The sequence below is a fragment of the Suricata suricatta genome, chromosome 8 (assembly GCF_006229205.1).
Source record: "Suricata suricatta isolate VVHF042 chromosome 8, meerkat_22Aug2017_6uvM2_HiC, whole genome shotgun sequence".
NCBI classification, from domain to species: domain Eukaryota; kingdom Metazoa; phylum Chordata; class Mammalia; order Carnivora; family Herpestidae; genus Suricata; species Suricata suricatta.
In genome coordinates, this window is record NC_043707.1 from 28003879 (window position 1) to 28027563 (window position 23685).

A 23685-nucleotide genomic window follows, 5' to 3' on the forward strand; every position below is an offset into this window, starting at 1 on the left:
TCCCCCCCCCCCCCCCCAGAGTGCCGGAGCGACCCATTTCTCCGTTCTCTTGCCCTCCTGAGCCGCTAATCCACTCAGGTCTCCTCCCCAGAACTGCTCTTAACGACCCTGCCCCTGACCTCAGGGGCGGGTGTTGCTCAGAACCACCTCCCCCCTACAGTCTCAGGTCTCCTATACTTGACCTTGCCCTCGGCATCTGGCCCAGGTGGTCAGTCTCCAAGTTTCTCTCTTGGCTTCTGGCCACCTGTCTCTCCTCACCTCTCCAACCCCTACATGCGGGAGGGCCAGGGCTCATCTTTCGACCCCTTCCAGGTGCCACTCTCTCCCCGCTGTGATCCGGTTTCATGACTACAATACCTTTCATGCAAAATGGCTCCCACCTGCAAGTCTCCGGCAGGACCTCAGTTGTAGATCTGCCTGTCCAACCCAGCCACTTGGATGTCATACTTGCCTGACACTCAGACCCTGATCCCTCTCGCCTTCCAGCTGTTTAGGACAAAGTCTTCTGCTCATACCCCACACTCACTGTATCAGCAATCTTGTCAGCCCTGCTTTCAAAGTTATGTCCAGGGCCTCAGGGCCTTTGCACTGACTGGCTCCTCTCCCAGATGCTCCGACTGGGATTTCTACATGGCTCATACCCTCATTTCTTTCAGGCCTTAACTCCTGCTGGCTTATTTAAAACTGTCCTTCTGACAGTCCTGTGTTGTAGGTCTCCATGGCACTTGTCACTACTAAATATGTTGCTGTTTGTCCTTATTTACCTGTCTCCCTTGTTAGAAAAAAAAAAAAAGCTCCACGAAGGTAGAGTTTTTTCGGTCTATTTTGTTTTTTCAGCTCTTGCTTGGCATAAACCAGTAACTATATATGCGCACGTGCGTGGGTATGGATTTTTTCTTAAGCAATCGCTACACCCAATGTGGGACTCGAACTCACAACCTCTGAGATCAAGAGTTGCATACACTCCTGACTGAGCCAGCCAGGGGCCTCTTCTATATATTTTTGTTGTAGAAATAAACCCAAAGGATTCATTGTGAGCCTAAAGGGGGAAAGGCAGGACCAATGTCATAGATGCTGGTAGCCAGACGGGGGCAGCAAAGAGCCACTCTGTGTGGATAAAAGACTGGAAAGGCATAGGCACAGGCTGTGTGACCTTGAGCAAGTTTCTTAACCTCTCTGAACCTCGGTTTCCTCCAGTAAGATTAGTTATTGGGGGAGCCACATGTGCTGCTGGGGGAAGGTTTTGTAATGGACGTCAGGTGCCCGCAGTGAGGACTTGCCCAGTGTCCCCAGTTAGGGCACAGGGCAGTTATCTAAGTATGATGTAGCCTGATGAGGGGGTATCATAAGGCTTTTAAAAAATATCAGAAAATGCTTATGTTTTCAGAGTGTGTATATATAAATCTACAGAAACAACAATGAGATGTAAAATTAATAAGCTTGAGGGAACATCTGGAAGAAATGCATCATCATCAAAACGAACCACCATCTGGGCAGGGAGATTTCTGCACTCGCCAAATTCCACCATGGGCACCTATCTGCATCTCCCTTCAGGTCTTGATGACCAACTAGAATGTTCTGTGGCTGTTACTACACCAGCTCCCTGGGCTGAGGGCCTCTCCTTCCTCTGCTGCTCCTGCTTCTTCCCAGCAGTGCCTGGATCGGTCCCCTGTGCTGTCCTGGGTGTTCACGGCCACAGGCCCCTCTGGGTTTGGGGACAGCGCCTGGACTGGACGCTGCTGAGAGCACACGCTCATGCTCACCCGGATCCCCTCCGCATCAAACGCAGCCTGTGAGGGCCCAATGACGTGTGGCCCCTGGTGCACATCTGTCCCGGAGAGCTGGGTGCCAGGGGCTTTGAGAGCAGAGAGTCCAAGGGCTGTCTGCAGCCATCTGCCTCTCCGCCCCACCCCCCAGCTTGAACTCGGCACCCAGCAGGCAGGTGGGTGAGGTGGGGAGCAGCCCAGCAAGGACTCAGCGGCATGGATCCCCCCAGGACCTCACTCACTAGGGCTCCTGAGGCCTGGGTCACCTGGGCCCACTGATGGAAGGGCTGGGCTCACTCTAGGACAAGCAGAGGGTCTGGCCCCCAGTTCCCCTACCAGACCCCCCACCCCCAGCCCGTACTCCCACCCCCCTAGGGGTCCGTGAAGCCCACGGGTCTCCTGACCAGGGCCCTGCAACCCCACCTGCTGTCCTCTGAGACTTGGCCAAATGCCACCTTCTTTAGCGGGGCACCTGCCCAACTCTCAGCATGAGCAGAAAGGGCATCTAGATGCCAGGGGGGACCAAGACCCTGAGGTGTGATGTGCAACACTTAAAGGCCTCTGGGATCACCTCTTTTGAGCCAGAACAAAATTGGCCCAGGAATGGCCGTACCCTCGCCCCACTCCAGCCCGGGTCCATGATTCCAAGAAGGACTGTGCAAAGGCCCAGGTTTAACGACCAAATTATCTTCAAAGCATAACTGTCGTCTTTAGAATTCACTTTCTCGGACGGTTCTGCTAGGGATGGCTTTATGGGAGCCTTTGACAAACAACCTAGAACATCCAGAGCCATCTCCTCCCAGGGAAGGCCCCCCTTCCCAAGCCTTGTGCTCCTGCACCATCCCCCCAAATGGTGTGGTCACCTTCCCACCACCTGGTTCCGCCCTCCCATCCTTGCACGGCCCGCTGACGGGGGCCATCCCCACCATGCTCAACCTCCACAGTGTGCAAGTGGCCACGGGGGCGGATTTCACAGAAACTTCCAGGCCCCGGGGAAGTCTCAACGGGTAGGAATAAAGGGCAGCTCTCCAGCTGTTGGCACGGAAGGTTGTCCATGGACATCTGGTAGATACCAATGTGGACCTGTGACATTCATGACTGGGGGCCCCTCCCCCTAACCCCCCAGCACTACGGATCCCTCCCGGACTTGGACATAGGCCCAGGGGAAACAGGACTTCTCAATGGACTCAATTCTGCCACTCTGCAATGGGGGGGCTTTTGGTAGAAATCTGGTTTGATTTTACATGTCTTGTGCTTCTGAGTTTGCATTCTGCATTTTTGGAAAAGGACAAAAGGAATGGGAAAATGTCTTAATGCTCCACTGTGCCCAGGATGGGGCCCGTGTCCTCTGCCAAGACGCGCCCACACCCTCCTGGCCATGCTGGCGTCAGCTGCCTCACCCCCCCATGCTTCAGCTGTGGCCCCCAACAGCCCCTCTGTGCCGTTGCTGAGGCTGGGCCCTGCAGCAGTAACACCACACACTGTTTTTTTTGCTCATCTCCAAGGCCTGGCTCAATACCACCTCCTCCAGGAAGCCTTCCCAAGCCCCAGGAACAACCACAATGCTCCCCGCATTGAGCACTTCCCATCACAGCTGGTCCAGGGCTGAAGCATGTACAAACATCTCACTCAGGTGTCAGGACGCACCTCCCCGGGGACAGCAGCAGTGGGGGGGGGGGGGAGGAGCAGTTCTCACCCATCACTGCCCACCCATTTACCTAACTCTGACCACCTAAAGAGGCAGAGATGCCCTTTTCCAACATGCAGATGAGGACATGGAGGCTTGGGGGTGTGAAAATAATGAGCCCAGATTCACATGGCTAGTAAGGGGGCGGTGCAGGGATTTGAACCCAGGTCTGTCTGAGCACCAGCCTGTGCCTTCCCAGGGCCCACATGCTGCCACCGACACCCACGGCCCAAATACGATGGTCTGCTGCCCCTCCATGTGCCCAGGGCACCTGCAGCTGGTTCAGCCCACCTTCCCCTAGAACGTGGCACCTGATAACACTCTGCTGGAGACCTGAGCTCCAGCTCCAGTTCACCCCGGGACCCAAGAGCAGGCTGGGATCGGGCTTTAGCTACCGGAGGGTTTGGGAACAGCCCTTTCTGGGACGGGCACAGTTCTCAAGTGTCCGCTGGTGAACCCTCGGAGGCCCAGGGAGCCTGGATTCCTTCCCAGCCCAGCGTGCCGGACGGCATGAGTAAGCATGGAGCCGGCTCACCAGCCCGTCTGTCCCGGCCCCTCCAGCCTGCCCCGGGCGGGGGATGCCAATGCCTGGAAAGGCGCTGGCAGGTCCTTCCCGAGGGCTGGCCCGGAGCTCCCTTCCCACCTCCTCTTCCAGGCAGCCTGCCACCCTCTTCCGCACCACGTGGGCAGACAAGGCATTTCCAAGTGATCTCTCTGCACACAGAGGAGCCAAAGCAAAGGCCGGGGGCGGGGGGGGGGGGGCGGCGGCGGCCAAGCACTCTGTCACGGCGCAAGGACAGGCCAGAGGCCACAGGTGGCTCCCAGGGCCGGTGAGAAGAGAGCTGTGCAAGGCCCCACTCATGCTCCCCCTCTTAGGGTCTCCATGGGACACTGGCAGCTGCCCCATCGCTACAGCCCTCTCTAAGTCCTGCCCCCTTGCAGTCCGATGGCCTGTCGCCCCTTCCTCAGAAGCGCGCCTAGCCAGGCCTGCGCCCAGGGACTGAAAGCTCCAGGAAGCAGGAGTCAGTATGCACCAAGGTGGCGAGGGGGACCTTTGCTGTGACCATGACAGTGGGTTCCTGTCCTGAGGGCGGTCTTGGTTCCAGGCACTCCACTCCCTGCCTCCCTAAGGGCTACATTCCCTATGGGCAGGGGCCAGGGCGCCGGCAAGGGCACGGGCAAGGTCGGGACACTTCCCATCTCTCCATACCCAGGCTCTGGGGTCAACAACTGAGCATAGCGGCCTCAGCCCTGGAGACCCGGGCAGCCCCGAGTGCTCACGAGTCACGTCACCCCTGCTCATTCAGGGTTTGGGTTGTTTGCTTTCCTCCCTCCCTTCCTTCCTTTCTTTCTTTTTTAAAAGTAATCTCTAAGGCAACATGGGGCTTGAACTCACTACCCCAAGGATCAAGAGCTGCGTGTTCTACTGATGGAGGCAGTCGCGCGCCCCTCTCGTTCCGGGTTTGGGAGGGCCAGGGCACAGCCCACGGAGGGGGTGGAGGGAGTGGTGGCCTGGAAAGGCAGTCAGAAGCACCCCACCGTCCAAGGCCATGCAAGCACTTACCCACATCTTACCGCCAAGCTGGCTCTCGGTCCTGACGCACAAACCCTCCCTCTGTGATTAGGAACCGCCTGCCAGCAACCTCATCTGCCCCTTCATCAGGGGTCAGGGCACCGGCCGGTGGGGCCCCACCCTCCTGGTCCCTGGCTGGGTGAGGCACGGACACCGCACCCCCCTGCCGCCACCCCTTCCTCTGGCTCCGGTTCTAGTGCAACCTTCCTCCTCCCGCACCTGGGGCCGGTGCCCAGAGGATGAGGGAGGACGGAAGGGCAGGGCAGTGTGTCCCACGGGCAGCTGGGCTCTGGCCTCTGGCCCCCAGCTTGGCAGCTGGCCTCCCAAGCCAAGCGGTGCCTCCGCCACCCCTCCCCCCCCAGGCCAGCACCTCTTACCAGGCTTTGGGATGAGTCCTTGGAAAGGCCTGGAAGAGAAACAGAGGCGGGGGCATCAGAGGCAGGACCATCAGAGGGAGGACTGAGAGCGCTTCGGAAATGTTGGGGCCCACCCTGCACCTGCTGCATTGGAAAGGCCGGGGTATTCGCTGCTGGGGCGGGACACTGACCATGGGGCACTGCTTCCACGTGGCCTGGTGACCAGCACCTGCCGCTAGCTCTGACCTGGTGGCTCCGTGACCCCTGGGCAAACCTCCCGTCTCAGTGTCCTCCCCTCTGAAGTGGGCTGACCACCTCTCCCAGGGGCTGGGAGGGCAGCGAGTAGGTGCTGTGTGCGGCAGGAGGTGTCGTGGAGGTCACCCCTGCTGTGTGGTGGTTGAGTGGCATTCCCTGCACCCTGACCAGCCCTCTGTCACCTTCCTGTCCCCCACTGGGACCCAGGATGGCACTTGTCCAGCAGAGAGAGCAGAACAAGGCAGGACGAGATCAAAGGAAAGGCTGAAGGCCCCCCTCCCCCAGGCTAGTCTTGCCTCCTCCCCCTTCCTCTGAGTACCTGGTGACCGTGAACTTGATCTTGTCCGCCACTGCAAGGATCCTCTCCAGATTCTGGGAGCCAAAGGTGCAGGGCTTTCGGAAGGGGATTCCCGGGGGGAGCCCCTCGATGATCACCGAGCCGGGGTTACTCTTGATCCGCTTGTAGGGGACCTGGACGGGGTACTTGATGCCCAGGGCTTCTCCTGTGGAGGAGGGACAGGGGTGTCCTCGGAAGCCAGGGCAGCACGGCTGTGCGGGGACGGGGGCACACGGCAGGGCTCCGGGTGTGAACGTGACGAGACAGTATGCACATGGGGGTGTTAGGAGGCAGGTGTGTAGCCCCATGGGAAGGCACGTCGGTGGGGGTCTGGGAGTGGGGCGGTGGGCTGTGCAGGGGTGCGGTGTGTGTCCTGGGGGGCTGGGGAGCGGGCAGCGCTCGGGCTCCTCAGCCTCACGGCCTGAGAATCCACAAGCCTGTCTGGAAGATGGTGGCTGCCCGGTGGGTGCAGCTGGCCCTTCCCCAGGAGGCCTGGCCCTCCACCCGCGCCCCCCACCTCCGGGTCTGCCCCACGTGGGTTCAGGATCCGCCCAGCCTGAGGATAGGCTGTGTTTGGGGGCAAGGGCAGCAGGGTGCGGCTCAGACCTGAGACCCTCCGTCTGCGCCTGGGCTTTGACCTTGCTCCTACCACCAGCCCTCTGCGTGAGTGCAGCCCCGGGGCAGCACGGCCACTGCAGGTCCACCCTCCACAGAGGCTTGCTGCCTCCTGTCAGGGGCATCCCCCAGTCCCGGCACAGCTGGTCCCATGGCACAGGTGCAGGCACCGCAGCCTGGGTGCCACGAGGCTGCCCACCACGGGGCCCCTCCCAGGCAGAGGGAAGGAGCACTGATCCCTCCGAGGGGCTTACTGAGGGCGTCGCCCTGCAGTGCAGGGTATCCCTTTCTGAAAACACGAAATCTCTGCTGTCTCAGCACTAGGAGGAACAGCCGAACCTTCTCTGTGCAGCAAACTAATTTTTATCTCAGGGACGCTGGGGATTGCATAGCTGGCCTCATTCCCCTTTATGCTCTGGCTCCTGGGAAACTCACAGCCCAATTTGTCATCTGCATCTACCAAGTACAGGATTTCTGGGTCTTCATATTGCCCCTGGCTTCGTGCCAGTGTTCGCTCAGTTTTGTCTATTTATTCTTTTATTTAAAAAAATTAAAAAAAAATCTTTTTAACATTTATTTATTTTTGAGAGACAGAGCACGAGCAGGGGAGGGGCAGAGAGAGAAAGGTACACAGAATCTGACGCAGGCTCCAGGCTCTGAGCTGTCAGCACAGAGCCCAATGTGGGGCTTGAACCCACGAACCGTGAGATCATGACCTGAGCCAAAGTCAGATGCTTAACTGACTAAGCCACCCATGTGCCCCTAAAAATTTTTTTAATGCTTATTTTTGAGAGAGAGAGAGAGCCCGTGTGAGAGTAGGGGAAGGGCAGAGACATAGGGGGACAGAGGATAGAAGTGACCTCTGTGCCAACAGCAGCGAGCCCAATGTGGGGCTTGAACTCACGAACTGTGAGATCATGACCTGAGCCGAAGGTGGACACTTACCCGACTGGGCCACCCAAGCACCCCTATTTTTGTTTTTTTTAAAAATTGAGATCTAATCCCCACACCAGGAAAGTGACTGGTGTAAAGTTCACAATCCAGTGCTTTTTAGAGGACGTCGTGAAATTATCACCACTATCTAATTCCAGGACACGTTCATTGCTCCAGAAAGAAATCCTGTAGCTGGGAGCAGTCACTCCCTGTGCCCTGGCAACTGCTAATCTTGGTGGATTTCCAGATTTTTAAATTCTTTATCCTGACTTTGTTGCTGACTAGTTTATATGGTAAGCATCGCTAAGAGATCCTTTATTGTTTTTTAAGTTTATTTGTTTTGAGAGAGAGAAAGAGAGAATCCCAAGCAGGCTCCACACCATCAGGGCAGAGCCTGACTCGGCTTGAACTCCTGAACCGTGAGATCATGACCTGAGCTGTGACCAAGAGTCAGATGCTCAACCAACAGAGACCCCCTGGTGCCCCACTAAGAGATCCTTTCAGAAATGAAAAATAATTGGGACAGAAAGGAAAACGTATACCCGCGGTCCATAAAGAGGAACACTGCCGTCTCCACGGCTCACCTCCAAATGGCTCCTGTTACAATGACCGATGGCCTGCGTGTTACCAAATCCAGCAGACACCTGCATTTCTCTTGGCCAAGGTTGGCACAGATGGCCACGCTCCCCTCCCTGAGGCCTCCTCCTTGAGGTCCAGGACCCCACACTCTCCCGGCTTCTCATCTCTGGTCACTCCACCATCGCCTGGACCTGACCTCTACACACCAGAGCCCCTTGGCCTTTGGTCTGGCTGCCCTTTCTTGTTCCTCCACCCAATAGCCTAATTTTTACACCCAAGGCAGACCCTTCCCTGAATAGCAGGCTGGACCTCCACTTGCCTATGGCTCATCTCTGCTCAGCCCTCAAACTCAGCACATCCAAGATGGCACCCATCACCTTCCCCTCAAGCTTCCCCCCTTGGTGAGGGCACCGCCCCTTCTCTCTAGCTGACAGTGTGGGTGTCCCCCCGTCTCCACCCCTGCCTCCCTTTTGTCACCATGATAGGCCCAGGTGACCCAGAGACCCCGTGGCATTGCCCTGCCACAGGGATTGGGTGAGGGATGGACATGGGGCTCAATGGGGGCCGATGAGGAACAAGGTGATTCTAGAAAAGCCTCCCCTCGCTCTCTGGAGAAAGCTGTGGAAGAGCCACCTCTGCAAGGCGGAGGTGGGACCTTGCAACCTGCAGTGACCATTTAGCTGGCAAGTGGGTAGCCAGCCTGAGACGATGCCAACGTGGTGGAAAGACACCAAGTACGTCTCTGAACTGCTGGATCCAGCGGGTCCTGAAGGCTGCCCTACTGCTGGGTTTCCCACACTACCAGCTATGGCTGATCATACGCCACAAAGACCACCGCCCCAAGAGTTCTCCCGCCCCATAGGCTCCACTTAGCGCCGCAGCGACACTCTCCCACAGAGAACCGGGGCCTGGGTCCCCTCCCCTTGAAGCTGGGCTTGGTGGGGGCTTTGTCATGACCTCAACCCAGAGTGCGGCAGAGGTGACGCCGCACGAGCTCTGAGGCTGGGCCACATAAGGCTCAGCTCCCACCTGGCTGGCAGATCCAGCCGTCCAGGGTCGCTGTGCCGGTGAGCCCGCACGGAGGGAAGGTACGACACCTAGTGACGAGAAAGAATCTGCAGGCGCTGTTACTTGAGGCTGCTGGGCTTGGGGCGACCTGCTGTGTAGTCACAGTAACTGAATCAGGAGCCACTGACATCCCTGACTGTTGAAGCCAGTGGGAGTTTGCTTCTGTTACTCGAGACTGTAAAGCACCTGTTTGTTCCCAGGCAGGGCGCATGCCAGACGCCTCCCTTTCTCCCCTGCTCGCCCACTGATCCTGCTTCCGAAGGTCACCTCGATTCCATCCGCTTTCCGCCGGCATCCCGGCCAGGCCGCCATCGCCCTGGCTCCTGCCCTCCAACCTGGCCTCCTGCACTCATTCACCTTCCTCACACGGAGCCAGGAAGCTGCTTTCAAACTAGAGTGCTTTCTGTCACTTCAGTCCTCACAACAAAATACAAAACTGAGCCCACGGTCATCCCTAAAGGCCCTATGTGATGGGGCGTCTGTGTTCTGGCCACATCCACAGGGCCCCTCTCCTCTAGTCCCACTTCTCCACTTCCGCTTTCTGTCTCTTCCTAGGATAAGCCTCAGGGCCTTTGCACATGCTATGATTGCAGCTGGACTGCCCTTCCTGCGGTAGTAATTCCTTACCCACCCCTTCAGTTCTTTCTTTAAAGAGGCCTCGCTGGCTCCCAACTAAAGGTAAGCACCCAAGTTATTCTCTCTTGAGCAGTTGGCTCTTTTCCTGCAAAATCGTGGAACAGATTCTCATTGTTATTAGATTCTATGTGTAGTTTTCTTTTTAAATATTTGTTTATTTTTGAGAGAGAGTGTGAGTGAGAAAGGGGCAGAGAGCGAGGGAGACACAAAATCTGAAGCAAGCTCCAGGCTCTGAGATGTCAGCACCGAGCCCAATGCGAGGCTCGAACCCACGAACCATGAGATCATGACCTGAGCCAAAGTTGGATGCTTAACTGACCGAGCCACCCAGCATGCCCCTCTGTGTGTAGTTCTTGAATTCCGAGGCCAGTCTTATCCCACTTTACCCTACCGTCTACAGCGCCCAAGAGGACAGGGTCTCCGTTTTCTTCACTACCGTATCCCCAGCGCCCGGCACACAGTAAGTGCTCAGGAAATGCCCGTGAGCGAGTGAATGGTTCTCCCAGCAATGAGCACGGCTCCAGCCAGGCTGCCCTCCCGCCCGGGCGCCCCACGCTCACCGTATTTCTTATTGAACAGGTCCTGGACTTGCTCCCTCAGCGTGTTGGCGATGTCAATGCGCGAGAGTCTGGCGTCGTAATTTTCTGCAAAGTGAAAAACAATCATGGATTTGGGGCTGTTAAATTAAAAGGCACTTGGGGACTTTGAGGGAATATGATTTCCTAATTATGGGGGAATTCCTTCTCTGGCAATTATCGGATCCTCAGAGCGGGCCCCTCAGAGTCCTTCAGAACTGACATCTAGACAGAGACGCGGGTTTTTCCGGAAGGACGCGCACTGTTGTGACAGTGGCAGTGAGTGGGAAATTAAGTTAATTGTTGACATTTGAAAACCGCTAAAGCAGTAAATAAGCCTGAGAGGTGAGAGATGTGGGAGGAAGGCAGGCTGGGAGCAGAGGCTTTGGTGCGAGGACCGCTCCGGGTCCCTCTCTGAGCCGGGGGGAGGGGGTGTCTGCTAGGGAGCCCATGTGCCGGTCCATGCCATGGGGGCCCCAGACGGGCCCCTGCCCTGGGGAGACTGGGAGGGAGGGCGGTTGGGTGATGGGGGTGTGGTGAGGACCCCAGCCCTCCGTGAGGCTGGGCACGAGGAGGCACGGGTGGTGTGGGGGTGGTGAGTGCCCCTCGCTCCAGCACGCTCTGGCCCCCCGGGAGGGATCGGGAGTGGCAGGGCAGTGAGCAGCCGTCCCCCCTGGGATTTGGGTCCTATCTCTGGGTCCCCTACTCCTGTCACTGGTCTCGCTGACCTCACTCTGTCGTCAGAGCCACTGGGGGAGCAGCCCACCCTTGGGGACTCGCGGCCACACCCTGGAGCTGTCCCAGCCGGGCATGTGGACTTCTGCTCCTGCCTCTCCCCTGCATTTGCTCCAGCTTCTCCCGCCTTCCGTCCATCTTCCACCCTACTCGCGGTCTCTCACCCCTTCTTGGCCCAGACGCGGGTCTCCTCTATAGACCCCCACCCGCGCCCCATGCACTTGGGGACCGTACCCTCCGTTGGTTTTAAGCACTGAGCACAGTTGACTGCCTAATGCAAAGTGCCGGTCAGCGCCTGCCCGGATGGGACAGTGGGTGGCCTCCTGCACCTTGCCGCTCCCCACCCCCCACACCCTCTTCTTCCTGTTCCACCTGCCAGCCAGCCTTACTCAGACCCCCAGCCCCCTCCCCCGACAGCCTGGCCCTCCAAACCCAAGCTGGGTCAAGGTCACAGCCCTGGGATAGTGGACCCCATCCTGAGCTGCAACCTTACCTTGAAAACCCTGTCTCTTCAGGCTCTCGTCCACAAGAGGGTCCCCGGAATCCCTCTCTGGGGGCGGGGAAGGGGGGGAGAGAAGCCAGGGTGAGCAGCCAGCTCCTGGGACCCAGGGACAGAGGTGGGATCTCTGGGGGGAGACCTGGCGGAGAGGGTGGGGGGTGGGGGGAAGCCAGGGGAGGCGGGACCAGGGGACAGGAAGAGGGGTAAGGGAGGGTGGCAGAGACCTGGGGCCCCTCCCACGCCCGGCCGGCGCCTCAGCCGGTGACCCTGCACGGGGTACCTTGGCTGTCCGTGACAGGCTCTTTGACTCCCTCGGTGAGCAGCTCGGGTCTGGAAAACACGACAGCAGGGCAATTGCGGAGACCCTTGGGGCCTGAGTCTGCACCCCTGCGCTGTGGTTTTACACAGCTGTGCGACAGCCCTCCCGGCTCTGGGCAGCCCAGGTGTGGGTCCCCCTCCTTTGCCCCCACCCCCCGCCTTGTCCTGCTGACCCATGTGTGACATTGGGGGGCTAAGCTGGGCTCTGAGGACCCAGCCCAGGGAGGGGCCAGCCTGCCCCCAACCACATGGCGCGGCCACTGTTGCTGGGCTCTGTGATGGCTCCCGCGGGGCCTGTGACACGATCTCCATGTGACGAGGCACCGCTTCTGGCTGACACCCCAGAGCCACTGGTTCACCTGGAGTCAGGCCTGGGGACCAACCCCAGCTCTGCACTAGTGCTGGTGTCTCCAGACCCCACAGAACCCTTCCCAGGTGTCACGGCGCCCTGAGGTGGGCACTCCTTCCCTCCCTCCATCACCTCTGGCGCAAACAGAGGCTCCCAGAGGGCAAGGGCTCAGCCCAGGACCACACTGCAGGAACAGGCAGAGCTCAGAGATGCACCTGCGCCCCTCAGCGGCTGTGAACCCTCCCAGCAGGGCCTCTGCTTTCTGTCCACGCAGCGGGAGCCCTGCTCAGCTCCTGTCCCTCAGGGAACCATTTCCACGACTCAGTTTCCCCATAAGGAGAAGGGGGAGAGGTGGTGGTGGAGGAGTTTCTAATGCAGCCTGAGCCCCTTTCCGGCCCCCGAGGCTGTGCTCCAAGGCAAGGCTGGGCCTCCTCCCTCTTCCCTCAGGCCCTGAGAGCCCAGCCCTGGGCACAAGCCAGGTGCCTGCAGCCAGAAGAGGCACCAAGTCCTCATCCACTGGGTGCCTGCCTGAGCTGGGCTGGGGCTGCCCTGAGCGTCTGGCCTTTGGTCTCCCTTCTAGGCAGGGTCTCCTCCGTGCCACTGCTTGGCTACCCTTGTGACAGAGAGCTCATTACCTCTCCCAGCAGCCTCACCCACAGACCCATCCTCACACCATGCCCTGGTCCAGCACCCCCTTCCCACGACACCCTTCAGGACATTCAAAGGAGTGGTCTTCCACACCTCTCCCACTCCATCGGCCCCTCTGCCCATCGGCCCTCCTCCCGCCAGCATGGCCTGCACAGCCTCCAGAACAGGCCTGCTCTAGCCAGGCAAGTCTGCATTGAAGATACCCTGCTACATGGGGGCGCCTGGGGGCTCAGCTGGTGAAGCATCCGACTTCAGCTCGTCATGATCTCACGGTTCGTGGGTTCGAGCCCCACATCTGGCTCTGTGCTGACAGCTCAGAGCCTGGAGCCTGTCTTCAGATTCTGTGTTTCCCTCTCTCTCTCTCTGTTCCTACCCATTCATGCTCTCTCTCTCTCTCTCTCTCAAAAATAAATAAACATTAAAAAATTTAGAATCCACGCTATATGATAGAGAGTTTGGTCTTTGTCTCCGGTTCCTGGGAGTGACAGGAGTGTCTTTGTTATTATTATTCCTGGTGGAACCCTGGGATCACACCTAAGTTTATGCTAAGGAGATTTGGGATTCTGGAAGACTGACCATGGGATCAGAGGACTGAGGCTTTGAGCAACCTGCTATCAAGCCTGATCTCCAGGGACTGATCTCAGTCACGCAGCCAATGGCGCATCAAGCTTGCCTCTGGAATGGATCCCAGTGACAATCACAACGGTGAGGCTTGGTGCTGGAGGGTGACACACCTCTGAGAACATGAGGACTTCGCCTTTTGTGTCTCTTCATCTGGCTGGTCTTCATTAATATCCTTTATATAAAACGGGAATTGTGACACAGCACATTCTCGAGGTCTGGGGATTGTTCTAGCTAACTACTGAACTTGGAGGGAATCGTGCGAAGCCTCAGATTTAGAAGCAGTTGCTCAGAAGTGGAGGTGGCCTAGGGACCCCCGATCTTGCAGCTGGGGTCTGAAGTGGGTGCGATCTTGTTGGAGACCATGCCCTGAACTTGTGGCATCAGCTAAGGCCCTGTGGTCGCCATCAGAACTCACTATAGCGCTACATCAGCCATTCCGCCACGACTTCTGGGTAGCAGTCTCCCATCTGTGTGAACCCACCCATGATTTTAAGTTTCCGAAGGGTTTCTACACTTCGGAGAATTTGAGAAAAGCAAGGGACCCTTTTCCCAGAAGAATGCACCAAAGAATATGAACATTCACCTTCTAAGCTCCAGGATAGGGGTGTAAGAATGCTTTCTGGCCAAAAGTTTCAAAAGTTTAATTTGATCCGAGTCAGCTGTAATGATGGGAGGGGTTGTCTGAATACTGACTACAAGGACATGGAAGGTCAGGTTCAGGCAGAAAGTGTGTCGGTCAATTACTGATGTCTCCTGCAGGTGATGATTCCTCATACATATAAATATGCAGCTGACCCTTGACCAGCGTGGGTTTGGACCATGTGGGTCCATTTACACGCGGATACAGTTCAGTCCGTGAATGCATTTTCTCTTCTTTCTTTTCTAACGTTTTATTTTTTTTTAAAGTTTTTAATGTTTGTTTATTTTTGAGAGAGAGACAGAGTGAGTGCGAGGGAGGGGCAGAGAGAGGGAGACACAGAATCGGAAGCAGGATCCAGGCTCTGAGCTGTCAGCACAGAGCCCGACATGGGGCTCGACCTCACGAACTGTGAGATCATGACCTGAGCCGTAGGTGGACTCTTAACCGAATGAGCCAGCCAGGTGACCCTCTTTTTATAAGTTTAAAAAAATTTTTTTAATGTTTATTTTTGAGAGAGAGAAAGGGAGGGAGGAAAGGAGAATGAGCAGGGGAGGGGCAGAGAGAGAAGGAGACACAGAATCCAAAGCAGGCTCCAGGCTTTGTCAGCACAGAGCCCGACACGGGGCTCGAACCCATGAACCATGAGATCATGATCTGAGCTGAAGCCGGATGCTTTACCGACTGAGCCACCCAGGCAACCCGATTTTTTTTCTTTAAAGTACACCAATCTGTGGGTTTTCACAAAGTTTATATAGCTGTCCTTCTACCTAATTCTAGAACATTTAAATCGCCCCCCTCCAAAGTGTCCATTTCTAAAGTAAGATTAATGAGGGGTGGCTCTTTCTCACTTAATACTCCCAAGAGCAGTTTTTGCTGCTTTTAAAAATGAGAAATAACAAAATAAATATACTAAGTGCTCAATCTCTTAGAATCACCCAGGGAGGCCTTTGAGCCACCACCCCAAATGCCACGCCCGGCAAAGGTCAGCACTTTCTCCTATGTGAGCCATTTTCTTCACCTGGCTTGCAGGAAACTGGAATCAGTTAAACTTGCATTTTAATTTATTTTTTATTTTACCTTATTTTAATTAATTTTAATTTAATTTTATTTTAAAATTTATTTATTTTGAGAGAGCGAGTGAGAGCAGGGAAGGAGCAGAAAGAGCGAGAGAGAATCCCAAGCAGGCTCTGCACAGTCATTGCAGAGCCCGACGTGGGGCTCGAACTCACGAACCATGAGATCACGAGCCACCTCGGTGCCCCTAAACTTACTTTTTAAAACTGATACATTTTAAAAGACATGAAATTCTTCTCCAGGCAACCACATGAATGAATCTCAAAAGCAAAGTGAAAGAAGTCAACCCAAAAGGCTGCACACTGGACCAGTGCGCCTGCAGGACATTCTGGAAAAGGCGAAAGGACGACAGAAGATCGATCGGCAGTTCCGGGGGCTCGAGGGTGGCCGGCAAAGGGACACGGGAGATTCTGGGGGCAATGGGACTGTTCTACGTCCTGATCACAGTGGTGGTTAGACGACTATGAGCTTGTCAAAGTGCAAAGGGCTGTAGGCTTAGAAAGGGTAAGGGGCGCCAGGGTGCCTCAGTCAGTTGAGCACCGACTCTCGATTTCTGCTCAGGTGACGATCTTACAGGTCGTGAGTTCGAGCCTCACTACGGGCTCCACGCTGGCAGCACAGAGTCTGCTGGGATTCTCTCTCTCTCTCTCTCTCTCTCTCTCTCTCTCTCTGCCCCTCCCCAGCTAACTCTCTCAAAGTAAACAACTTTGAAAAAAAAAGGTGAGTTTTACTGCATATGAATTAAACCCTAATAAACCTAAGGCTAGGAAAAAAACAAACCCATCTTGATGGAGTATTCACATGGCACCAGGCCCTTGGCTGAGCCCTGACCTCCACCGCCACTCTGGGAAGTGCTACGGTCCTTCCCATTGAACACCCCAAGCAACGTGCCCGAGGTCATGGGCAGTAATGGGAGGTGTGGACTCAGACCCAGGAGACCAAGCGCCACCAGGCTAATCTGTCTCCCCTTCTTAAAAAAAAATTTCTTTTAACATTTATTTATTATTGAGAGACAGAAACAGAGCACGAGCAGGGGAGGGGCAGAAAGAGAGAGGGAGACACAGAATCTGAAGCAGGTTCCAAGCTCCGAGCTGTCAGTACAGAGCCCGATGCAGGGCTCAAACCCATGAGCTGTGAGATCAGGACCCGAGCTGAAGTCGGACGCTTCACCGACTGAGCCGCCCAGACGCCCCACCAGCCTCCCTTCCTAAGTATAAAGCGGGATGAGACAATGCTCATGAGCACAGGAGAAAGGCTGCCCCTGCACTAAACACAGAGACAGGGCAGCTTATGAGATGTGCTATGGACTTGGCTCCTACCTCCGAGGGAAGGACGGGGCAGGCAGCCCTCATGTGTCACGTCCCTCCTGAACGCGGACATTCAGGACCTTTAGCTCCAACAACGTCCTGTCCCCACCCTGACCTCCTCCCCGCGCAGGGGGTGAGTTCCAGGTGTCTGCTTCCAGAAGGTCCCCACACACCTCAAACAACACATGTCAGACCGACTCCTGACCGGTCAGACCCCCTCCATCTCAGAGAACAGATCACGGCCACCCCGGGGGGATCAGCCTCGACCTTGAGTCATTCGGGCCCCCCTATCTCTCACCCCCCATAGCCAACGTGTCAGCAAATGCCGACAGCCCATCTTCAGAATCCTGCCTGACCCTGACTTCTCACCAAATGCCCCCCTGTCCACGAAGCCAGAGGAAAGCCTCCTTGCTGGTCCCTGCTTCTGCCTCTGCCACAGTCCCCAGGTGGCTCTCCACCCCATTAAAAAAAAGACCAGATCATGTCACATTCTCAAATTCTCCCCATATCTTCTGGTGAGTTCTCATTAAATAGTAAATAAAATCTGAACCCTTGAAGCCAGTTCAAGACCCTACGTGATCCAGTCCCTGCTCCTTGCCGGGCTTTACCACTCTTTCCTCACTCACTCTGCATAGTCATACTGGCGCCTCACTGGTCTTAAAACACGCGAGTGTGCCCCTGCCTCAGGGCCTTTGCACCTGCCATTCCCTCTACCTGAATGCTCTTTTGCCAGGTATCAGCATGCCTTGCTTCCTTCAACAGGTTCTTCCTGGCCCTCTCTGCCCGCCCCCTATGTCATAGCATTCACCTTTGCCCGACCTTATATAGTAGTGTTAGTCGGTGAGACTGGCCAACTCGAGGGCAGAACTCAGCATTGGCTGCTTCTCACAACCTGACACATGCTTGGCACTCAAGATGTTCTTGTTGAAGGAACAACCGCATGTCCATTACTTGGGTTTCTTGGAACAACCCTTCCTTGCTCTTCCTGGTGCAAAGCAGACCCTGTGGGAGGGCACCCTGCCCTATACCCCCTCACCTGCCTGCCACTCTAGGCACGAAGGACGCCATGAATCTCCCAATTTGGGGGCTATCTACTCCCCCAGGGGCGGGGGGGACAAACCCTTAAGACTCTCCTCTTTGTTGCCACTTTCAACCAAACCAAGCGTAGGTTTACATGGCATAACAGTACCAACAAAGAGGTCACCCCAGACGCCCCAAGCCACCTTAAATCATTGGCTGCCTCTGCCTTGTCCTCAGGGGCTTTATATATGAGCTGGGCAGCAGGTGGCACAGGCGGGCCCTCCACTGGGCCCTCGAAGACAAAAACAAGGGGCGCCCAGGTGGCTAAGGTTCGGCTCGGGTCATGCTCTCACGGCTTCCCGGGTTCAATCACGGCGTCGGGCTCCTCCAGACAGTGCAGAGCCTGCTGGGGTTCTCTCCCTCCCTCTCTCCTCGCCCTTCCCCATTTGCTCTGTCTCTCTCAAAATAAATACATAAACCTAAAAAAATTAAAAAAGACAAAAACGAGATGCCCGAGGGAACAGAAGGGACCGCCCCCATGACCGCCACCACGTTTTCCGATCCTGGGATAACAGGGCATCACCTTCAGCGGCGTCCTGGCGCCAGGGCCCGGGATGGCGACGCACGCCCGGAGCACCTTCACCGCCGCCCAGGGCACCCAGCTAGGGCATGTTCCAGTTCTACGTGTCGGCAAATGGCCGGTGGCTTTGGGTCCAGCGGGCCCGGGCAGCCCCACACCTGCCCAGCTGGGGCCAGACCCTACCACCCCACGGTTTAGATGCAACAAAAAAGCCCACCTTGATCTGAGGATGGAGACGGTGATTTGGCGCCTCTCCCAGGCACCGCGCGAGCCCGGAGGGGCCCCCGTGGACACAGCCAGGCCTTACCTCTTGATGACAAACTGGATGCTGTTGCTGGCTTCCAGGATCTTGCGGAGCTTGGCGATCCCGAAGCAGTTGGGCCTGCGGAGGGAGATGCCTTCAGGCAGCCCCACCACAAACAGCTCCTCCGGGTACATCAGGAACTTGGAGTAGGGCACCTTGACGGGCTCCGAGATGCCGATGGCCTTGGCTGTGGAGACACGGCTGCTGTAGGGCCACCCAGGGCTACGGGGCCACGAGCCTCCGCTCTTGCCTCCCATGCCTGTGCGGGATGGAGCAGGGGAGGGGTGCAGGTGCCAGGGCTCTTGAGAGTCAGCTTTATTTGATCCCTCAACGCTCCTGAGAGAGGATACCATTACCCCCAGTCTGCAGGGAAGAGACTGGGAGCTCGGAGGGGACGGGACTCCGGTGGCAGAGCCCCAAGGCTGGAGGACATGAACCCGGGTCAGTGGGGCCCCCCAGACCCACATGCAGTCGTGAAGAAATCACTGCTGGCTGGTGAGACCTGGCATTGGCTTCCCCCAGGCCCACGTGTCCCCTGTGCTGCCAGCAAGCCCTTCTGGTGTCCCCCTCCCACCAGAAATAACCCCGAACTCTGTGTGGCCCAGCCCCACAGCTTAGGATATGGGACAAGCCAGAGGCCCAGGTCAGCCACTCACTGTCACTCACACTCAGACAAGCCATATCATTTCCCCAGGCCTCGATTTTCCTCGTCTGTAAAATGAGTATGAGGACGCAAGGGTTTTGTGGGATGGGCGAGTTCATGGGAAACCCTGAGCCCGTGCCCAGAAAACCACTGGGGCCTAATAACAGAATAGTCTCCCTCACCCTCCCATACACTCTTTCCTGACCTCTCGAGTAGGAAAGTCCTTGCTACATAACAGTTCTCCCTGTGCAGCGCCCCGGCACTCTGGAAACAGGGCAGCTGGAGGCAGGGCCAGCGTCCCGGGCCCATCAGGCTCCTTGCTCACCGTATCGCGTGTTGAAGAGCAGCTCCACCTGCTTCCGCAGGGGCCGGATCACGTCTCCGTGGCTGTCTGGAAGGCAAAAGGCAGCCCATTGGGCCTCCCGGTGGGGGAGACAGCACCCCGCTTCTCAGCTCATGTCCCAGCTCTGCTGGCCCCAAGAATGACCCCGCGTTGGGACTTTGGAATGGGGGAAGGCCGCAGCAGCAGCGACAGGTGACCTATTACCCCAGAAATGGCACCCCCAGACTGGTCCACAATTCCTGAACTCAAATGTCTGCTCATAAAATCAGGTCTAAGGTATCATCAGGCCTGAATGGTGATTTGGAAGATCCTGCGGCCTGAGAATGACCACAGACCTTTCTAAGGGTGTGTCACTCTAGACCAGCTGGGTACGTCACTTCGCTAGTGGGCGAATTTGCTAAGCCTGCAAATTGAGTATGCCACCACCAGGTGGCAGTGGAATTTTCTATTCCTACCCGTGGTCAGGCTGGGTTGGGGGCCGAGGGGGGATGACCCTTCTCTCCTCTCACACCCACTCATTCCATTCCAGGGGTGGATATCCCCAAGAGGACACAGACCCCTCCCCACTCTCTTCTTGCACTCCACTGTCACTTGACAGGAAGAGGATGAGCAGTGTTCCTGAGAATGAGCCGGTCCACTGGACACAAAGTCAATTTTATGCTTTCCAGCCTCCATTCTACTTGCTCAGTCCCCAGAGGTAAAACCTGCGTGAACGACACAGTGTGTGTATAAAAACAAAGAGAATGCTCTGCGTGTCGCTCACCAGAAAGAGCTGCCTGTATCCCTGACCAGGCGCCTCCTGGTTTCTAGAAGGCACAGCTATAAACCTCCTCCCACCTTAGGCAGCCCACAGGACCCTCCCCTCCAAACGGGGTGTTGGAGGGAACCGGAGACAATGGGGAGAGGAAGAGGGGAGTGGAGGAGAGACAGAGTGATGGGGCGGAATGTGGGAGGTGGACAGTGCCTCACCCTCTGCGGGCCTCTCCTCAGGCCGCGGGTCCTCGCCGGGGCCTTTCTCTGAAAGAGAACAGAGGGTGCCAGGGAGCCAAGCGTATCATCTCCTAGGCTGCAGGGTGCAGAGGTCAGGCTGGACAAGTGGGGAGCAGCAGCACGCACAGCACCCCCCGCTCCCCTTGAGCCTGCCCGGGCACTGAACTGAACACGTCTTCCCTAGGAGGGCACATTCAGGGACAAAGTGTCGGACCACATTTGGTACCTCTGGGGACCAGACCCGAGTCAGTCCATCCTTTCCATGTGCTAGGTTCTGTTCCAGGCACTGAGGACACATGAGGACACAGCAAATCCTGTCCTGCTGTGACATCACATAGACCATGTAATGCCAGTCAGCAGTGATGCCGTGAAGAAAAACGGTTGGGCGGGGGGCAACTGGGTGGCTCAGTGAGTTAGGCGTCCGACTTCAGCTCAGGTCATGATCTCATTGTCCATGGGTTCGAGCCCTGCATTGGTCTGTGCTAACAGCTCAGTAGCCTGCTTCCAATTCTGTGTGTCCCTCTCTCTCTGCCCCTCCCCTACTCATGCTGTTTCTCTCTGTCTCAATAATAAGTAACCATTTAAAAAAAAAAAAGAAAAGAAAAACAGTTGGATCAGGGGACAGAGGGAGAGAGGGCAGGTGGCGTGTGTAGACCTGCCCCAGGTCAGGTGGTCCAGGGGCTCTCTGATGAGATGGCATTGACCCTGGCCTAAGCTCCCAGCAACAGACCCAGTCTCATCCTCAGCAAGCGTGAAGATGGTGCGTGAGCAACTTGCAAGGCGTGTGCTAAAACTGCACGGGGGTGGGGGCTCCTGCTGCCTGGGGGGTGGCTGAGGAGAGGAGGCTTCCTGCAGGAGGGGACGCCTGGCTGGATATGAGGGTCTAGGAAAAGCAGTGGGGGGCAGGGTTGAGAGGGACACAGGCAGGAAGGAAAGAGCATCTTCGGTGGGGGGTAAACTGAGGTTTTGGCTGCAAGAAGAACTAAATGTGCGCAGACAGGGGTGGGGGCTGGGGCAAGGGGGGCAGGCACACTGCCAAGGAAGGCATGGGGATTGGCAATGCCTGAGAGGACTGGAAGGAGGCTGTCACCCAGGAATTCCACCCGTAGGGCGAAGTCTCCACAACATGCCACCGGGCTGGAAAGTGGCAGAACAGGTGGACCCCAGGCCTGCCAGACTTCCAGCCGGCACCCGTCTGCTCCCTCCCACCCCAGCTCCTGCAGAGGGCACTTGGGGACAAAGGGATACAGGGTGCTGTCCCCCATCCTGGATCGGGACGGATTAGGAGCTGGCAGGAAAGGGGCTGGTCCTGGGAAGAGCTGCCAAGGGTCAAAATTCGCTCAGGATGGAAGGGAAGTGAGCAAGCCTGAGGCTTGGGGCTCAGCTTGGAAGGGGCTGGAAGGTTCTGGAGCGTTTCACCTATGCTCAGCCAGCTTGAAAAGGTAGAGGGCCAGCCCTGGGCCCCCTGTGGGCGGTGGATGCCGGGCCCTCCTGACTCCGCACCAGCAAGCTGAGTCCAGCCCAATGAAGCCCCTGGAAACGGTTCTTAACCAATGACGGAGGGTGATTTGGAGGATCACTGTCCCGGCTCCCTCCTCCCAGCTGCCTGACCCCAGCATGCGGTTTCTGTGGCTCTCGGGGTCCCCTAGCTCAGCTGTCCTCAGCAGTGACAGTGACGGGCCTGGTAACACCTCCTGCTTCCTACCCCATTCCCGTGTGCCTGGATCTCCCGAACAAACGCACGCTAGCCAAGCCATATCTCAGGGTCAGCTTCTGAAAGGTCCCGTGCATAAACTGTGTTTATCCCATTTCTAAATGAAGCGTCGGCAGACAGGGAGAGAGGAGTGTGGTAGGACCAGTGGGGCCACCAGGGGATTTGCCTGGACAGGGATCTGTGACAAGGAGTCCGGCAACTATTGGTCCTAGGTGTAGTGAACTCCCCAAGTGAGACAGCTGGAGCACCAATTAATGTTCAGGTGGCCCAGAGGGACACGAAGGGGGATGGAGACCTGGCCAGGGAGTCCATCCATGCCGTGAGCTGCGCCCCCCACCCCCGTCTTCCTGGCAAAAGCAGCGATCTGGCAGCTTCGGTCCCACTACAAAGGGGCTTCTGTGGGGCCCTGACACAGAAGGAAACTAGGGGGTGCCTGGGTGGCTCAGTCGGTTAAGCATCCGACTTCGGCTCAGGTCATAATCTCATGGTTTGTGAGTTCGGGCCCCATGTTGAGCTCTGTGCTGACAGCTCAGAGCCTGGAGCCTGCTTCAGATTCTGTGTCTCCCTCTCTCTCTGCCCCTCCTCTGCTCATGCTTGCTCTCTCAAAAATAAATACATATTGAAAAAAAAAAAGAAGAAGGAAACTGGGCTGGGCCCACTCCTGGAAGCTCTGACCCATGTGCTTTGGGGCCCAAACGTCGGGAACCGGAGTCTCCACCCAGGCTTTGGAGGCTGGGCTGTTTACCCTGAACAGCCCTACCCATTGCTCACCACTCCCCCGTTTTCAACTGTGAATAATGGGAAACACCCTCAAGGAATGATCCGGGACACCGCAAATACCAGGGTGCTGCTGAGAGATGGCCAAAGCACCAGTTAAGGGGATGAGGGGCAGCACAGCGGTCATTACCACTTAGCAATATGCAGGAAAGACACACGAAGGATGGGTGCTAAACTAGTGACTGCCCCAGGCGGGGGCAATGCAACTTCCCCTGCACCGGTTACAAGTCCTACAGCACTTATCTTACAACGCACACGTGCAACCTGGACACACGACACACACCCTTCTAACCCAAAACCTCCAAATCTTCATACTTGATCAGTTTAGAGCAGGGGTCTTTGGAAGAAGCCTTGGGGAGGCAGCCCAGGGCAGCCCTCTGTTCCCACTTGGTCAAACCAAAGAGAAGGAGCCTTTCCAGCAGCACCAGACCACGGCCGTGCGGGTCCCCGGCCACCTAGACCCCTGGAGTCCAGACTTGAGACAGACACCCCCTCCCCGTCTTCCCTCACAGCACCGCAAATGCAGGCAGGTGCCACATGACCCGAGTGGCCGGGCCACTCTGTCCACTCATCCTGAGCCTCCACACAGCTTCTCCGCAGTTGGCTGCCAAGTCCCATACTGCCCGGCCCATCGAGAAAATTCTTTCTTCATTCCCGACGTATTAAAAGCACATCATAACTGACTGAGGAAATGAAAAAGAGAAATCGCGTAACCTAACACAGCTGCCGTTCCTGCGGAT

At 56.8% G+C, this 23685-nt stretch overlaps 1 protein-coding gene across 3 annotated transcripts in view; it reads right to left on the reverse strand.

Moving 5' to 3' along the window:
- GTF2IRD1 (GTF2I repeat domain containing 1) overlaps positions 1-23685 on the reverse strand; it is a 108301-nt gene that overhangs the window by 21337 nt on the left and 63279 nt on the right. For 2 of the 3 annotated variants that reach the window (XM_029948492.1, XM_029948491.1), the window contains exons 15-22: positions 20434-20481; positions 19447-19512; positions 18482-18665; positions 11895-11944; positions 11609-11665; positions 10366-10449; positions 5957-6140; positions 5404-5432 (exon numbers count right to left, since the gene is read on the reverse strand). In XM_029948492.1, coding sequence (XP_029804352.1) covers positions 5404-5432; positions 5957-6140; positions 10366-10449; positions 11609-11665; positions 11895-11944; positions 18482-18665; positions 19447-19512; positions 20434-20481 — 702 coding nt within the window. The remainder of the gene's footprint in view (positions 1-5403; positions 5433-5956; positions 6141-10365; positions 10450-11608; positions 11666-11894; positions 11945-18481; positions 18666-19446; positions 19513-20433; positions 20482-23685) is intronic. The other variant, XM_029948493.1, reaches the window with a different exon arrangement.